This window comes from Pinus tabuliformis, chromosome 4_2 (genome assembly GCF_031772625.1).
Source record: "Pinus tabuliformis cultivar Carrire ecotype Pingquan chromosome 4_2, CPIR1, whole genome shotgun sequence".
NCBI lineage: Eukaryota > Viridiplantae > Streptophyta > Pinopsida > Pinales > Pinaceae > Pinus > Pinus tabuliformis.
In genome coordinates, this window is record NC_142304.1 from 258,541,655 (window position 1) to 258,559,645 (window position 17,991).

The 17,991-nt window shown below is 38.2% G+C and overlaps 1 protein-coding gene across 1 annotated transcript; it reads right to left on the minus strand.

Annotated features, from left to right (window-relative positions):
- Nucleotides 1-10,594: 10,594 nt before the first annotated feature.
- LOC149168974 (uncharacterized) lies at nt 10,595-11,071 on the minus strand. The gene has a single exon (XM_089425034.1). The coding sequence runs from the start codon at nt 11,069-11,071 to the stop codon at nt 10,595-10,597; it is 477 nt and encodes a 158-aa protein (XP_089281160.1).
- Between the last annotated feature and the right edge of the window lie 6,920 nt (nt 11,072-17,991).

Below are 17,991 nucleotides of genomic sequence, written 5' to 3' on the forward strand. Positions count from 1 at the left end.
AAGGAGGGTGCACTTAGACTTGCAAACCCTCATGTGCCCTTTTCTTTTCCTTTGGCATTTTCTTTTGATTTTCTATCTAAGGCTAGCCTTATTACTTCCAAGGCCCCAGATTAAGCAGTTGGGAACCTTCATTCTCTACCTAACTACTGATCTGCCAAGATTGAACAGTTTGGACAAATTTCTTTCTCTAGTCTACAACAAAAATTGAAATATGGCATGACCCAGCTTGGACTATTGGATCACCCATTCAGAAGTAGGACATGCATCAAACAACTGTAGGTAAGTGTTTCCCAAAAAATATGATATCTTTGCATCACCAAAGTAGAGCATATTTGGCATTTCCCCTGCCAATCATGAAAATGAAACCTATTGGTATAGGTAGCTAACACATGCTAAAAGTAAGAAAATGTAATAATACCACATCTCCATGTCCTTCAAGGCTACAGAAACCTGTTTCTGCACCCTCGCATAGTCACATCAGGTGAGACTGCGATCTGCTTGAAGGTCATTGTCGAAAGGGCCAGTTATTGAGGGCTTTGTTGGTGCACAGTATAGATCAAACCTGGGTCAGCCCAAAACTAATCCAACACTCTAGCGGACCTGAGATCTGTTATTAATATCATAACATTGAAACTTTTTTCTCTCCTCATGCTACATGAACCAAGGCAAACACCCATTATTATAGAATTAGGTGATAGATCTATAATCAAACGAGAAGGAATCATTGAGGATATTATTATTTCAATGGACTCTTGGGAGTACCCAGCTGACTTCCTAGTTCTCAATCGTAAAGACTAATTAAAAGGACACCCACTTATATTAGGCAGGCCTTGGGTTTCTACTACTGACGCATATATCGAGTGTTGAACTCGGAACATGACAATTGCTAAGGGCATATCCATTAAGAGTCTCACTCTTTATTCACCTGCTAAATCCAATATTGAATTTGGTCGTCAAACATGGTTTTCTCATTATCATGAAGAAGCAAAACTTCAACCTGTCCTCCCTATTGAAAAATATATTAGCTTTAAATAGCATATTGAGGACGATACCATCAATAGCTTAATTAGTCAACCATTTTCCGTAGAACATCCGACATGCCAAAGAATAAAAGTTGTCCTAGGTAATGAAGCCTAAGGAAATCCTATGGAGGAATCCACCAATGATTACGTTCCCACAACAATAGTTCACAATAGTGTTCCCATTGAAATAGAACCTAGTAAATCATTAAATATTAGCGTCAACTTAATTGATCCCCAACATGAATGATTGATGGAAGTTTTTCAAAATCATAAACAAGAATTCGCCTGGGATTACATAGACATGAAAGGTGTTGACCCTTAACTTTGCACACATCATATTTATATACAAAACAATTCTTGTCTTATTCATCAATCGCAAAGGATACTAAACCCACACCTTAGGTAGGGAGTTAAACAAGAACTCCAGAAACTGCTTGATGCCACTTTTATATACCATATATCAGAGAGCTAGTGGGTTTCGCCATTGGTTGTTGTCCCTAAAAAGAAAAGAAAATGGTGTATCTGCATAGATTATAGGGAATTAAACAAGGCCATGCAAAAAGACCATTTTTCTCTCCCGTTTATTGATCAAGTTCTTGACACTCTTGCTGGGAAGAATTATTTTTCTTTCCTGGACGGATTTAATGAATACAACCAAATTTAAATCGCCCCAGAAGACCAAGACAAAACTACATTTAATTTCCCTTAAGTAACATTCACATACCGTGTCCTTCCCTTTGGCCTTTGCAACACACCTGCAACTTTTCAAAGAGCAGTGCTAAGTATATTTTCTTATTTGATTAATGAAGGGCTTGAAATCTATATGGATGATTCTACGCCTTATGGCGATGAATTCGACGAAGCATTGAGTAATCTAGAAAAAATCCTCATTAGGTGCATAGCCACTAGATTGTGCCTTATAAACGAAAAGTGCCACATGATGATGACAAAGCCATCAATTTAGGACATTTTATCTTTTCCACAGGCATCCAGGTGGACCCAACAAAGTTCGAGGTAATTATTAAACTACTTGTTCCTCAAACACAAAAAGAGGTACATATTTTTCTTGGTTATGCATGTTATTATCTTCGTTTTATAGTTTACTTTTCAAAGATTTCAACACCATTTTATGTATTAATGGGACATGTGGAATTTGGTTGGACTGACCAATGTAATCATGCTTTTGGATAATTGAAGAAATTATTATCAACAACACCAGTACTACGAGGCCCTAATTGGAAATTTTCATTTCACATATCTCCATATGCATCTAACATGGCTATAGGAGTAGTGTTGGGACAAGAATAAGGCAAGAATCCCTATGCAATATATTACATTAGAAAAAACTTGACACCTGAAGATCTAAATTATACAGTGACTAAAAAAGAATTTTTTGCTATTATTTGTGTTGTTAAGAATTATCGTCACTATATTACAAGTTATCCTATATTTTTATATACTGATCATTTTTTTATTAAATATCTAGCTAATAAAATAGTTATTGATGATAGAGTGATCCATTGGATGCTTCTATTGCAAGAATTTGATATTACAATTAAGGACCGAACAGGCAAGGAGAATATTGTTGCAGATTTCCTGTCTAGGATTCTACCTGCAACTGATTCCTCTCTTGTGGAAGGAAAGTTCTCATACAAACATTTATTTGCAGTGTCCAGTAAAACACCGTGGTACGCAGATGTCGTAAACTACTTGGAAGCAAAAAAATTGCCATCACATTTGTCATCTCGAGAGAAGAAACATATTATCCAGCGAAGAGCTCAATTTTCCTAGATTGATGCTTCCTTTTCCATACCATAGCAGACCTTCAGATTTGAAAGTGTATCATGGAATATGAGGTTTATGATATCCTTAGAGCCTGTCATGATAAGCCTTTTGGAGGCCACTTCGTTGATTGCAGAATTGGGCATAAAGTGTTACATATGGGCTAATTTTGGCCCACAATATTTAAGAATTCGAAGAAATACGTACAGAGTTGTGGCGGTTACCAAAGAATGGGGCATCCCATTCAGTCTAACAAAATTCCCCTTCAAACACAACTTGTGTTGGAACCATTCAGAAGTTGGGCTATGGATTTTGTAGGCCCCATTAATCCTCCTTCGAATAATAAATCCTACATTTTATTCTGTATAAATTATGTGACCAAATGGGTAGAAGAAATAGTTGTTTCAAGAGCCATAAAGGAGGTAGTTATCAATTCCTAATTTGAGATCTTCATCTGATATGGTCTACCTATAGAACTCATCATCGATGGAGGGTCCTTGTTTACAACTCGACATATGTCTGCAACCCTATGGAAATACCATATTAAACACAGGGTTACTTCAACGTACCATCCATAAGCGAGCGGTCAATTTTAGAGCACAAATAAAGTTTTAGAAAATATCTTAATTAAAACATTGGTTGTTAATCGTCGCGATTGGATGCCTAAACTTTATGAAGCCTTATGGGATTACCATACAACCTTGCGTAACACCACTGGCTTCACACTGTACCATCTTGTTTATGGTAAGAATCCAATTTTTTGATTGAATTCTATTATGTCCCTATAATATTAGTGTATCCCACTTATTGTTATTATTTGTGTAGCCCCCTATTATTGTTGTTGTGCTTATGTATTTCCCATATTATTATTTTTGTGCCCCATAGAAGCCCACTATTGTTGTTATTGTGCCCTTACATTATTATTGTTATGTGGGCTCTGATTATATTGTGACCCCTTAGACTCCTATATATACCAAAGAGGTCTTATCATTTGTGTCGTCCAAGAGTTGTTCATTTGTGTAATGTAAAGGAGGTTTCCCCCATGAAGAGGCCAATTTTTAAGTCGTTGATATATCTTTTCTACTATTTTTTCATCTAGTTGCATAACATTTCATCAGAGCTTTGGATTCTAGGGTTTCACTTCTTCAAACAAGTCATCTTGGAAAGTTTTCTATATAATTTTTTTCTAAAAGGCTTCAGGAGCAGAAATTGAAACCACATGGAGTTGAAATATTCTAAACTTATTGTAAGAATTTCATATCTTGGTTCACTATATTTTCAGATAAATGATCAGAGGAAGTTGTGGTTTTTGCAAGCTCCAGCATTCCATCTCAAACATGTGACCTAGGGAAAATCGTCATAACTTTCTCTCTAAGCATCAGATCTTAATTTTGTAATAAGTGACCAAAATTTAATGGAATGTAGTTTTTCTTCTATCATTTTTAGGTCTGAAGGTCAAAACAGTGACACGTGGCACTTTGTACAAGTTTTCTCTACTGAACCAGTCTATAATAAGGTCATCGTGGGAGATTGGGAATAACTCTTTCTTGAAGAATCAAATCTCGGTCTGACTTAAGGGGTTGGAAAGAAGACTCATAGGATACCATAGGATGAAATTTCAGACCTTGGAGAGCAGAAATTATAGAGATACAAAATTTCAATATCGAGCTCCTAAAAAACAAGAAAAAAGTGTGTATTTTTTTTAAATTGTAAAACTTTTGTTTAAAAATCAATTTGAAGTGATTCAAACAGCATAGTGAAGTATAGATATATTTACTTGATTCCAAAATGCCTTGAATCAAATAAATGGACACACCTAGTAAGCAACCATAAATATCTACTATGACGCATGAAGAAGAGGAAAAAATGCAACATGATATATCAAAATTACGAGAACAAGTGCCACAAATTTCGCTCTCGCAAAGAGTAACCAAAAATGAAATGGAAGCTTTGAAGAATGGTTTAAAAGAAGACATGGAAGATTTGAAGTATGACATGAATGTTAATATGGAAGGTTTGACAAAGTTGCTACAAGAAATGCTTCATAATGGCAACAAGGTATTCCATGAAACTCATGATGAGAATAAAAGGAATGCTAATAATGACTTTAAAGACTCTAACTTTGGGTTGAATACCAACAAAATCCCAAATATAGATATGAGGAATTTTGATGGCAAGGATATAGTAACATGGATACTATAGATGGAGCAATATTTTGATCTCCATGATGTACAACACACACAAAAGGTACACATTGCATCTTTATATTTAGAACCCAAACAGTTTGTATGGTATCAATGGTTTTTTTCTCATAGACATTTTTTCACTTGGTCAATTTTTACAAAGGAAATGATAGCAAATTATGAGGATAAAAAGAGCAACACCTTATTTATCCAATTGATAAATCTCAACCAAAAGGGTTCAATGGCGGAGCACATTGAGGACTTCCAAAAATTGAATATTAGGGTAACTGATATTCCAGAGGAGCATAGGATTGATGTATTCATAGGGACTTTAAATGATAACATACAACATGAGGTTCTCCTTTGGGAACTTGATTTATTTGAGAAGGCATTCCAGGTGGCAAGAAAAGTTGAAAGCAAAATTAAGGAAACATGGAATTCTACTACTCACAACTATAAATATGGAAGTGTTGTTCCTCCTAACCTTTCATAACCTACAATGTTTACACCACAATAATTGGAGGAAAAAAAGAAAAAGGGCTTTGTTACAGTTGTGATATAAAATACACTAAAGGTCATAAGTGTGCTAAGAAGAAATTATTTTACATAGATTGTGAAGAGGAGGAAGAAAATGAACAAGAAAAATCAAAAGATGAAGATATACACCAAGAACTAACCCTAGAGAAAGAAGATATGAATCTTACCATATCCTGTAATGCATTGGTAGGAATTACCACTCCTAAAATTCTCAAGATAGAAGGATATAACAAGAAGAAAAAGGTAATAGTGTTGATAGATTCGGGTAGTACCCATAATTTTATTCATTGTAAGATAGCCAAGGAATTGAATTTCTTCCTATATCCAGCACTAGAGTGTCAAGTGATGGTTGCAAATGGGGAAACTTTAAATTTCTCCGGAAAGTGTCATAATATCAAACTAACCATGGGGGAATATGTATTTAATAGTTCAATGCTTTCCATTCCAATGGGTGGTGTTGATGTTGTACTAGGATTCCAATGGTTATAATCTTTGGGGACGATAAATTTAAATTTTCAATAAATTTTCTTGAATTTTTTTTGGGAAGGAAAGGAAGTTGAATTAAGGGGCATCACAAGGAAACTAGGAAAGATAATCAACTCTAATGCATGAAAAATCTTCTGAAGAAATAACAACGGGTTGTAATTGCATAATTATGCTCGCTATAGGTTCAAACATCAAAATCATTTATTTCTCCAAATTTACAAAAAGTATTGGATAATCATTCCAAGGTATTTGAGACTACCAAATGCTTACCACCTATTTGTGATCATGACCATGCTATTCATTTGATTACATGACGTGTTCCTCCAAACATCATGCCTTACAGATATCCCTATGCCCAAAAGAGTGAAATCGAACATATGGTTGCAGAAATGCTAGAGGTCGGTATAATTCAACCTTGTCAATGTTATTTCTCTGCTCCATTAGTATTAGTGCACAAGAAGGATGGATAATGGCGTTTGTGTCCAGATTATAGGGAGCTCAACAAGCTCACTATTAAAGATAAATTTCCCATTCTTGGAATTGATGAATTGATAGATGAATTACATGGAGAAATTTACTTCACCAAGTTGGACCTTCATTCATGATATCATCAAATTAGAATGAAAACTGAAGACATTACGAAAACAACATTCAAAACTCATGAGGGTCATTATGAATTTTAAGTTATGCCTTTTGGCCTTACTAATTTACCTTCCAAATTTCAACGTTTGATGAATTCCATTTTCAAACCCTTCCTTAGAAAATTTGTGTTTGCATTTTTTGATGATATACTAATCTACAACAAGTCTTGGAAGGATCATGTTTAACATGTTGACAGGGTGCTCAAACAATTGGAGGAGAAATAATTATATGACAAAGCCTATAAATGTTTCTTTGGAGTATAGGAGGTGGAATATTTGGGCCATATTGTATCTCATGAAGGTGTTAAGGTAGACCCTAATAAAATTAAATCCATTAAGGAATGGAAAATATCCACAACCATAAAGCATCTTCAAGGATTTCTCGAGTTGACAGGGTAATATCACAAGTTAGTTAAAAATTATGGGAGAATAGCAGCACCTCTAGCAACATTACTAAAGAAAGATGCATTTTATTGGACTCTAGAAGCAACTAAGGCATTTGAACATCTTAAACAGGCAATAATTCAAGCATCAGTCTTAGCAACTCCAAACTTCACAAAAACCTTTATTATGGAATGTGATGCCTCGGGAAATGCAATTGGTGTTGTTTTAATGCAAGAAGGAAGACTCGTTGCTTTTGAAATTCGTCCAATCAAAGGAAATTATTCCCAAAAACCTATTTATTAGAAGGAAATGTTGGAAATACTACATGCACTAAAGCAATGGTGACCTTACCTAATGGGAAGACACTTTAAGGTAAAAACTGATCATGATAGTCTTAAATACTTTTTGGAACAAATATCATCTTCAGAAGAGCAACAAAAATGTGTCACAAAGATGTTGGGCTATGAATTTGAAATCATCTACTAAAAAGGGAAGCAAAATGTTGTTGTAGATGCACTTCAAGAAAGGATGAGGATGTGGAAGCATTACTTTGTGCCATTTCTATTACGCAACCTGACTAGATAACGGAAGAGGTGTGGACACTCCTTCAAAATTTACTACAAGATCCCAATACACTTGATACATTTAGATGGAAAAATTATTCATTATAGTACAAGGATCGCATATATATTTGTAAGAATTCCCAACACAACAAAATATTCTTTTGGAATTCCACACCTCCCCCTTAGGAGGGTACTCACTATTTTTTAAAAGGACTTATCACACGGTGAAGAAAGAATTTTTTTGGGATGGCCTTAAATCTGATATTGAGAAGTTTGTGGCAGAATATTTCGTTTGCAAACAAAATAAAGTTGAGACAATTAAGACCCCAAGTCTGTTACAACCTTTAGTCATTCCAAGTCAATGTTGGGAAGAGGTATCAAAGGATTTTATCATAGGTTTACCCAACTCTGAAGGAAAGAGTGTCATCATTGCTAGTTGATATACTTACCAAGTATGCACACTTTTGTGCATTATCTCATCCTTTCAAAGCCAGTACAATTGCTATTTCATTTATGGAAACAATTCAAAAGCTACATATGGAAAGCCAAAGATTATTGTAAGTGAAAAAGATCCCATTTTCATTGGAAACTTTTGGACAGAATTAATTTCTTGTCATGCTACTCAATTAGCTCATATCTCATCTCATCATCCTCAATCTGATCATCAAAATGAGATAGTGAACACATTTTTGGAAGGATATCTTCATTGCTTTGTATCTGATAAACAAACATAATGGGTCAAGTGGTTACCTATGGCTGAATGGTGGTATAACACTTCCTTCCATACTGCAGCAAAAATGACCCCATTTATGGCACTTTATGGATATCATCCACCATCCATCACATCATATTTAAGAGAAAATTCTAAGGTTCAAGCAGTGTAAGATCACATCTAGCATCAACAACAAGTTCTCCAACTCTTAAAGGATAACCTCACTTTGGCGCATAATTGAATGAAACAACAGGCATATCAGCATCACAATGAAAGAAGTTTTGATGTAGGAGACTGGGTATTTTTATGACTACAACCATACAAGAAAACGTCCCTCAAGAAAGCTAAGAAGGATAATAAATTATCACCCAAGTACTATGGTCCTTACAAGGTGTTGCAAAATATTGGTACCGTGGCATAAAAAATGGAGTTGCTTGCATCTTCCCGTGTACACCTAGTTTTCCATGTTTCATGCTTAAAGAAGGTTATCAGTGACAATATCACAATTTAAACAATGTTTCTATAACTTGACAAAGAAGGAAAAATCATATTTGATCCTAAAGCATTCATGGAAACAAGAACCTGACAGCTACGGAATCTATTAATTTCATAGTATCTCTTTAAGTGGAAGAACTTACCCATTGAAGATTCCACATGGGAGGGTAAGAATTTTATACAAAAGCATCTGGAACTACTCAATCGTTGAGGACAACATCTTTTTGGAGAGGGGCATGTTAGGTCCCTATAATACTAGTGTATCCCCCTTATTATTATTGTTAGTGTAACCCCCTATTGTTATTATTGTTCCCATGTATTTCCCATATTGTTATTGTTGTGCCCCGTATAAGCCCACCATTTTTATTATTGTGCCCTTACATTATTATTGTTATGTAGGCTCTGATTATATTTTTTTTCTAAGTAAAATTAATTCTATTATAGTAACAGAAAAATTACAACGAGTCTCTGGCCTCTGTCGGTCTGGATAGAGATATAGCAAGTTTAAACATAAAAAAAACTGAGTCGAGATTGCCCGAAGGGGAAACCAGTCCGAAAGACAGTGGAAAAGGCTACCCGCACAGGGGTGCTATCTTTTAAATCAAAATAGTCCATTATTGCAAGTTCCTCAAAATGACCCCATTTTTGAAAAAAAGAAAACATTAAAATAACCCATAAAAAAACTGAGCTGGGTGGCGAAACCTGTCTGCATGGATGTGCTAGGTGTTGGTAGGCAGTGGTGGCTCCTCCACTATCAAGCATCTGTAATCCTCCCAATCATACTCAGCTACCTTCTTGCCTCCCGGATTGTCCTATGTCGTCTTGCCTTTGCCTTTGATGGTGTCACTGCTACCCGAGGCTTTCGGCTTGCTTGTTGCAGACTGCACCTGAGCCATCTTCTGAGTGTTGGTGCTCGGCTTCTCCTATGCAGAGGTGGGAGGCATTTGAACTAGGGTCTTCCCAATGTTGTGGGCTAGGACGGTTTGCGGGTAGGTCTCCTCTTTGAATTCCATAGAGATGGTGGCTATAATGGCGGGTCTGTTCAAAGTGCAGAGGAAGCGAAATTGAGCAGATTGATGGGGTTGGTGAGGGGACATAGGGAGATTGACTGTCTGGGTAGCAGCAGTGACCCTTTGAGCTTCGCCAGGATGAGCGTGACCTCTTGCGCTACGGGTGGCAGGGTAGCAGCTCATGGATGGAATGGAGGATGGGGAGGACGATGGAGAGGCCGACGCAGAGGGAGGAGGAGGGGGGGAAGATGGCTCGGCCTCGATTGCTGCCTTGCCTACTGCGCATGTGATGACGAATCCGCGGCATAGTTCTATGAGTGGGGTGGTGCAAGATGGTGTGGGCCGAGAAGACAGAATTTCTATCTGTGAGCTGGGAATGGGCAGCAGACTCTACGCTGAAGATAACAGGATTTCCCAAACCAGAGACTGAAGCAGGTGCTGAGGAATTAAGCTGCAGAGTGCAAAGAGCAGTATGGGAGAAATGAATTCTGTTTCCCAAGTCTACACAACTCAGGATACTGCAACGCCTTCCTGTCTTCGTGCGAGAGCTCGGCTTCGCGGCATCAGGGTGGCAAGAGCAGGTTGGAGGCAGAACAAGGTGTTGCAGACTATCCGAATCCATGGTTTTAGAATTGCAGGGGAGGTCTCGTCCTACGTACCAGATTAATGGCGTTGGCTGGGTGACAGAGTCTCACCTTAAATCACCGTGGATGAGAACACAAGTGGTCCTATAGCCAAGCCACCTGCCAGACCAACGTCCCATCCACATTAATGCGGTTTTAAACACCCGCAGCCGGGGGTGCTGAATCATTTTGCACCAGTGCAGTGCATGCCTGTAATTGGATTCCATCTTTTATAATATTGAGCGATCTTGAGTATAATGTTTGATCACTGGCCACCCCCAAATTTTCTAGGAGGTCTGCCACTTTGTTACCATCCCTCCTGATATGTTTGAATGTGATTGCTCTGTTGGTTGTGAGCCATTGTTCAATGAGCTCTAGACGAGCTGCTAATCTCCAACTGTAGACCATTTTGTGAGCAGGGGTCCCTTGTAGAATTAGATTAGTCATGTTGATGAGTATCTGAGAGTCTCCTTCAATAACTAGAGGAAAGAAGCCATGCTGCTGCGCTAGTTGAAGGCCCTGCCACAATCCTTCAAGCTCAGCTGAGTTGTTCATGTCCCATCCAATTGTGCCCAGGAAAATCAGAAGAGGTTTGCCATTGTGATCCCTGAATATTCCCCCATAACCTGCCATGCCTGGATTGCCTTTGGAGGCTCCATCAAAGTTTAATTGGGAAATTCCTGGTGGCGGAGGGAGCCACTTGCTGGAGGTTTTGTGATTTAAGAAGGATTTACTGGGGTTTTCCTGTGGCTGGTTAATCCTCAAATTCCAATTCTTCCAGATGTTCTGCTCCTGTGGAGAGGTGGGAAAATCATCTTTGAGCCAGGTTTGGAGTGCTAAGGTTTCCTGAAGATTATTGCATAGATTGCTCCATATGACCTCTATGGGTGTGGATTGATTCTTGAAGATGCGGTGGTTTCTTTCCTTCCATAAAGTCCAGATGAGAAGACCTGGGACAATTTTCCACAATGTGTTTAGCAGATTTCTCTTGTACGGATTGTTTGCCCAATTGCGGATGGTGCTGGTAATGTCTCCTTTTACTTTGCCTTCTTTTTGACATCTGAAGCTTGTTTTTTCCCAAAGTTTGTTTGCTAAGTTGCAAGTATCCATGAGGTGTTGTATGGTTTCTTCCTGATGTTTGCAGTTGGGGCATATTGAGGGCTCGTGGAAGCTTCGTTTCCTCAAGTTGTCCCATGTGAGGATTCTTTTATGACATAACAGCCAGAGGAAGGTAGAAATCTTGGGCCATATTTTGGGAGACCAGATTTTGTCCCAAAGAGGGTCCTTGATATTCTGAGTACTAATCAACAGGTCGTACGCCTCCTGAGTGGTAAAAGTTCCACGTGGAGTGTATCCCCATCGCAAGATGTCCTTCTTATCGGAAAATCTAATTTTCCTGTTTGTGAGTTTTGTGTCCATCTCCTTGTGCATTAACTCTGTTCCTTGCCTGATGATGTTCACCGAGCTTATCCATTGTCTATATCCCTGATTGAGGGTGGGAGTCTAGTACTGGTTGACTGTGTCCAATTGATGCTCATCCCAGTCCTCTGTATGTGGTGGTTTAATCATGTCGTTGAGCCTGGGTCTTTGCTGCCAAGAGTCAGCCCAGAAGCAGGCGTTGTTGCCATTTCTTATTTCCCAGAAATTGTGTTGTTGGATCATGCCTTTTCCCGTATCTGTAAGCCGAATTAAATCGTCTGGCATTCTGTTGTTTGCATATTTGGCAGTCCAGAGGATGGCCCACGGCGTATGCGGAGCAGAGAGCCATTTCCACCATATTCTTGCTCCCATGACTGCATTACTATGTTGAGGGTCCCGAAGACCAATACCCCCAAGTTTTTTTGGAAGGAAAACTGTTGCCCATTTAACCAGTGCCCATTTGCGATTTTGACCAGAAGATCCCCATAAAAAGTTCCGTTGTAGATTTTTTATTTTTTTAAGCACCCATTTCAGCGCTGCCAAAACAGAGAAGAGATACAGTGGCATTGATTGCAAAACAACCTTGACTAGCACTAGACGACTAGCCATATTGAGGGCTCTAAAGGTCCAGGAAGTGAGCTGGGCTTCTAATTTGTCCAGAAGCGATTGCCAAGAGGTGTGCTTGAGAGCAGAATCAGTTAAGGGAGCACCAAGATATTTGGAAGGGAGAGAGGCAATAGGGAATCCGAAAATGCGGGCTATAGTGGTTTGAGTTGTGGAGGGAGTGTGAAAAAGAAGATTTGGGATTTAACAGTATTGATGCTAGCTCCAGATGCTTCCGAGAAATCATCGAGAAGGGATCTGAAAGTTTGGGCTTCTTGGACTGAAGGATGCCCAAACAACATGTTATCGTCTACAAATTGTTGGTGAGTGATGGCAGGGGAGTTATGGAGAGAGATTCCCCTTAGCTGTTGAGATTGAAGAGCATTCTTGATGATGCGTCCTAACCCTTCGGCCATGAGAACAAAGAGAAAGGGGGAGAGGGGATCTCCTTGATGGATACCTCTAGAGGGACTGATAAGGAGAGGAACTTGAGTTGCTCGACTGATAAGGAGAGGAACTTGAGTTGCTCGACTGATAAGGAGAGGAACTTGAGTTGCTCGACTGATAAGGAGAGGAACTTGAGTTGCTCGACTGATAAGGAGAGGAACTTGAGTTGCTCGACTGATAAGGAGAGGAACGAGCCGGGACCCCATTCAATAGAGGGGATCGGATCTCACCAATGATCAGTGGGGGCATTCGGGCTAAGCTAAGCAGGTACCATAGTTTTCTCTGCGCGGTGTCTCATCGCTGAGTCCATATCCCCCGGAAAGACCCCTACTTTATTGATAGGTCGATTGAAAAGGTATTGAAGGAATGCCATTAACAAGAATTGAGAAGAAAGTGGAGGATATTAAACTCATGACCCATCTAACCCAGGGAGGAGAAAAACCAAAGGCTGAGAGCATTTTTTGAATATACATCCAACTCAGTTTATCAAAAGCTTTAGAGAGGTCGATTTTGAGTAGCATACCTGCTTTTTTATGGTGCTTCAGGGAATGAATGATCTCATGGGTGAGAATGATGCCATCTATGATTTGCCTTCCTTCAACATAGCCTGATTGTTCTGGCAAGATGAGCATGGGAAGTAGCGGTTTTAGTCGAGAAGCAATAACTTTGGAGATGACTTTATATATAACATTGCAAAGGGCTATAGGCCTGAATTTGTCTGGAGTAAGAGAATTCTCTTCTTTGGGGATGAGAGCAATGAAAGTCGCATTCAAAGAGGGAAGCATCCAATGGAGGGTTCTGGATTCTTCCACTACCTTCCAGACTTCATCTTTGATTAAATCCCAGAATTTGTGAAAGAAGTTTGAGGTAAAACCATCTGGTCCAGGTGCTTTTCCTTCCTTGAGCTGATGCATGGCAGAGTCGACTTCCTGTAGAGAGACTGGACGAAGGAGCAGTTGATTATGTTCATCCGTTATCACTTTCGGGATGTGCTGGAGAATCCTTTCTATAGCTGGCTGTCTGTTAATTTGAGGTTCTTGATGAACTTCTTTGAAGTGATCGAGGAGCTATTTTTCAATATCCTCATGTTCTTCCAGTCTTTCTCCCTGCTGATTCTGAATTTGGGTAATAATGTTATGCATTCTCCTCTGTATAGTGGTGCGGTGGAAAAATTTTGTATTCCGCTCGCCCTCTTTTAGCCATCTTACCCGAGATTTTTGTTTCCAGAGGATTTCCTCTTGCTTTTCTCTTTCTGCTATCTGATTCTGAAGGTTCTTTTCCTGTTCTGAAAGTGCTTCAGTCCTTCCTTCATTAATGATGGTCTGCTGGATTTTCCCCATTTCCTGAGCTAGAGCTTTCTGAGCTTGAAAAATGTTTCCAAAGGTGGCATGATTCCAATGCTTGATGTGCATTTTGAGATGTTTGAGTTTTTGCTGGAATTGAAACATTTTTGTTCCTGCTGGGGGTATGAAGCTTTTCCACGCCGAATGGACCAGATCGCTGAAGTTTGGATGAGTCAACCAGAAAGCTTCAAAGCGGAAGGGTCTTCGTGTGGTTATTCCAAGTCTTTGCCATTGAAGCGAGATGGGCCAGTGGTCTGATCCAGTAAGAGGTAAGATTGAGGCTGAGAAGTCCCCTCCAAGGTGGATAGCATTGTCTGAAATTAGGAATCGATCCAGCCGGGAGGAAATCTGCTGAGAGCCAGATCTTTTGTTATTCCATGTATAGATTCCATTGTTAAAAGGAAGATCAATGAGCTAGTTGTTTTGGATGAAATCCTTGAAGTGATCACTTTCAGTGTCCAGTTTGATTCGACCCCTCTTTTTTCCTCTAATTTAGTGATCATATTGAAGTCGCCCCCAGTTATCCAGAGAGGGTGGATTCGGGTGGAATTGAGCAAAGTTAGCGTATTCAGAATTAATGATTTGTTCACTGCTTCCTGGGGAAAGTAAACATTGGTGAGATGACCATGCACATTGGTCCCGATGATATGGAAAGTAGCTTGTATGAAGTGATGGGTCGCATGGATGTCCATGAGCGTGATGACCTGTGCATTCCATGCTATTGCAATTCCTCCTAAGGCTCCCTGAGTGTCCACTGCTACAGTTTGACTACCTGGCCAAGCTTTTGTGAGAATGGTGCCAAGTATGGTACTATTACATTTAGTCTCTTGCATGAAGAAAATTTGAGGTTTCTCCTGTTGTATCATGTTTTTAATCATTCTGTATTTCCCAGGGCTATTTAGCCCTCTTAAATTCCAAGATGTGAGCTTCATTATTCAAGGTTGGGGAGCGGCCTGTAGTACTTTGTTAGTTTGGAGTATCTTCCTGATTCTACCAGCATTTCCCCAATGAGGATTGTTCTTTGTAAATCTATCTTTCTCCCCCTTTTCTTGGTATCTTTGGGTAGATTCTTCCCGTCCCACTGACTTCCTGGTTGGATTCCTAAAGTTCGTTGTTGATGTGCTCTAGATAGAATTACCTCTAGACTTTCTAGTTGTCTTGCCGGGATTTTGTCAAATTCTTTTTTCTTGCAGGCTTGTTCAAGGCCAAATATATCCAGATCTCCTATGTCTATACTTTCCAGCTCTTCTTCCATATGCTGTAGGCTCTAATTATATTATGAACCCTTAGACTCCTATATATACCAAGGAGGTCTTATCATTTGTATCATCCAAGAATTGTTCATTTATGTAATGCAAAGGAGGTTTCCCCCTCGAAGAGGCTAATTTTTAAGTCATTGATCTATTTTTTTCTATTTTGTGAGCTAGTTGCATAAGAAATTTGAAATCAAGACTCTTAAAATTTCCCGTGAATTCAGCCCTATTATTACAGAAGCACAGAAACAGTTTCTACAACATCCTAATGAGTTGGATGAAATGTGCCTTACTTCTCTCCATAAAACTCTATAATCCAACAGAAAGGGCCAAATCCAATGATTACCTTATTAAAAGAAAAACCTTCCAAAAAGGTGATTGGGTGTTGTTATACGATTCTGGGTTTCATGATTTTTGAGGGAAGTTTCAAATGAGATGGTTGGGCCCCTATGAGGTTAGTGAAGTATATGACAATGAAACTGTATGCTTCACTACCATTGATGGACCTGTCATTTATTTTCTTGCTAATGGTCATCGACTACACCTTTACCATCAAATAGTTACAAAGGATTCTTTCTTCCATGAAGTTACAAATGTCATCGATTTTCATAGCGTGGTCGAGCAGGGGAATATCCCCACCATTACAACTGGGTAAAATCTTTCCTTTTGAAGTTTTCCCTTAATAATGTAAATATAGTATGATTTCTTTTTTATTAAATTTGCTTTCAATGTTTAATGTATATATATTTGTATTGTTTTCTTTTAATAATTTGTTTTGTCTCGAAGTCCTCAAACATTGTTCCTCAATCATGATTATTGCTACTTCAAGCACAGTTGTTGTTACTCAAGTCGCAATTGTTGTAACCTTAACTTGCAATAACCAATGTTGTTACCTAAGTCACAGTCATTCCTATCTAACCTGCAGTTGTTGATTCCCAATTGTTGTTACCTTAGTCACAGTCATTGTTACGTAAGTCACAACTATTGTTACTCCAGTCACAATTATTGCTACTTTGTCTTATTTTCATGATTTTGTCCCTTCTATTTGATTTGACACTTATAGGTTTTCCTGATCTTTCTCCCTTTGATTTGAATGGGAATACTTTTGACATTTTTGGGCCCTCTTTGGTACAATGATTGGACAACCAACTTATCTTGGTTTACCTATAAACGAAATGTTGTTTTTAAAAGGATGATCTTACAAGATTATTTCATTATGTTGACTTTCAACTCTCTTAATTTGTTAAGCCCCTTATCGTGTAAAGTATATGGTAATTACAATAAAAATTGTATTTAATTCTCTCCGTCACTCTCTAATGAATTGTTCTTCAACCCCAATCTTAATATGGAAAGTATATTTATTAACAACCATTTTAAGGTTAGTAGTCTTTTGAGAAGCAAGAATAACAAGTTGAAAATAATTATTAGAAAAACTTTTACGCCATCCGAGCTCTTAAGGACTTGACTTTCCACACCATCTATTATGTATTTTTTGTTTATTAACAATAGTTATAGTTGAATTCTAAACACAAAAAGTCAATTAGAGGATAGGAGGTCTCATCACAAACTGAGCTATCATGATCATAGGTCCTAATGAAGTGAAATTACCACTATTGGTCACCAAGTCAGGGTAATGGCCTTCGGATGTAAAGCTTAAGGAAAAGAGGTCTCATCACAAGCCGGATTGTTCACATTGTTCACATTGTTAGCTCTGAGGAAAAAAGCCTACTGTTGTATATATAAACTTTGCTAGAATATATGATTTATGGGGTAAATTTTAAATAGTTCTTAAATGATGATGGTTATGGCTTAATGGTTTATGTTTACATGTCAAGGGGAGAAGCTTTTAGGATATTTGGCATTTTGTATCACCTAATTTATCATTCCTTTATTTTATACATTTCGTATCTTTAACCAAAGATCTTTGTGTTGCCCAATTAATCACCATTTATTGGTAACTTAATAACATTCCTATTATTTTGGAATGAAATAAAGAGGCCCTCATCTAAAAGCCTTCAAAAGTTCCCTTTTTTTCTCACATCCTTAGTATCGCTAAAGACGAATTTTCAAATTTCACTTCCTTATCTTTGCAATTATCCACCTTCGTTTTTCAATCATTATTTATTCTCTCTTCATAAATAAATATTGGATGGATTAATCATTTTATAGATCTCGAAAATATTTTCAACAGTAATTCCCTTACAGTTTTATATTGCAACATCATTATAAAGTAAGGCCATACATTTATATCATTCGAAATAACAAACCAATTTACCACTCGTTGATTAATGATGTGACTTTTGGATAAGGATGGTCTTTAATTTCATTAGGGGGCGCAGGGGTGCAAAAGATGAGTATTTATTCGTTATAATTGTTGCATGCCAAATTATTATTCATACGTTGTTATTTTGGTACTCTGCCGAATTTATATGTTATAACTTTAGTTGTGAAGGACAGAAAAATGGTAAAGCTAATTATACTTTGCAGA

Coding starts and splice junctions, on each gene's coding strand:
- LOC149168974 (XM_089425034.1), bottom strand. CDS start 11,071: ATGGCAGGTTATGGGGGAATATTCAGGGATCACAATGGCAAACCTCTT.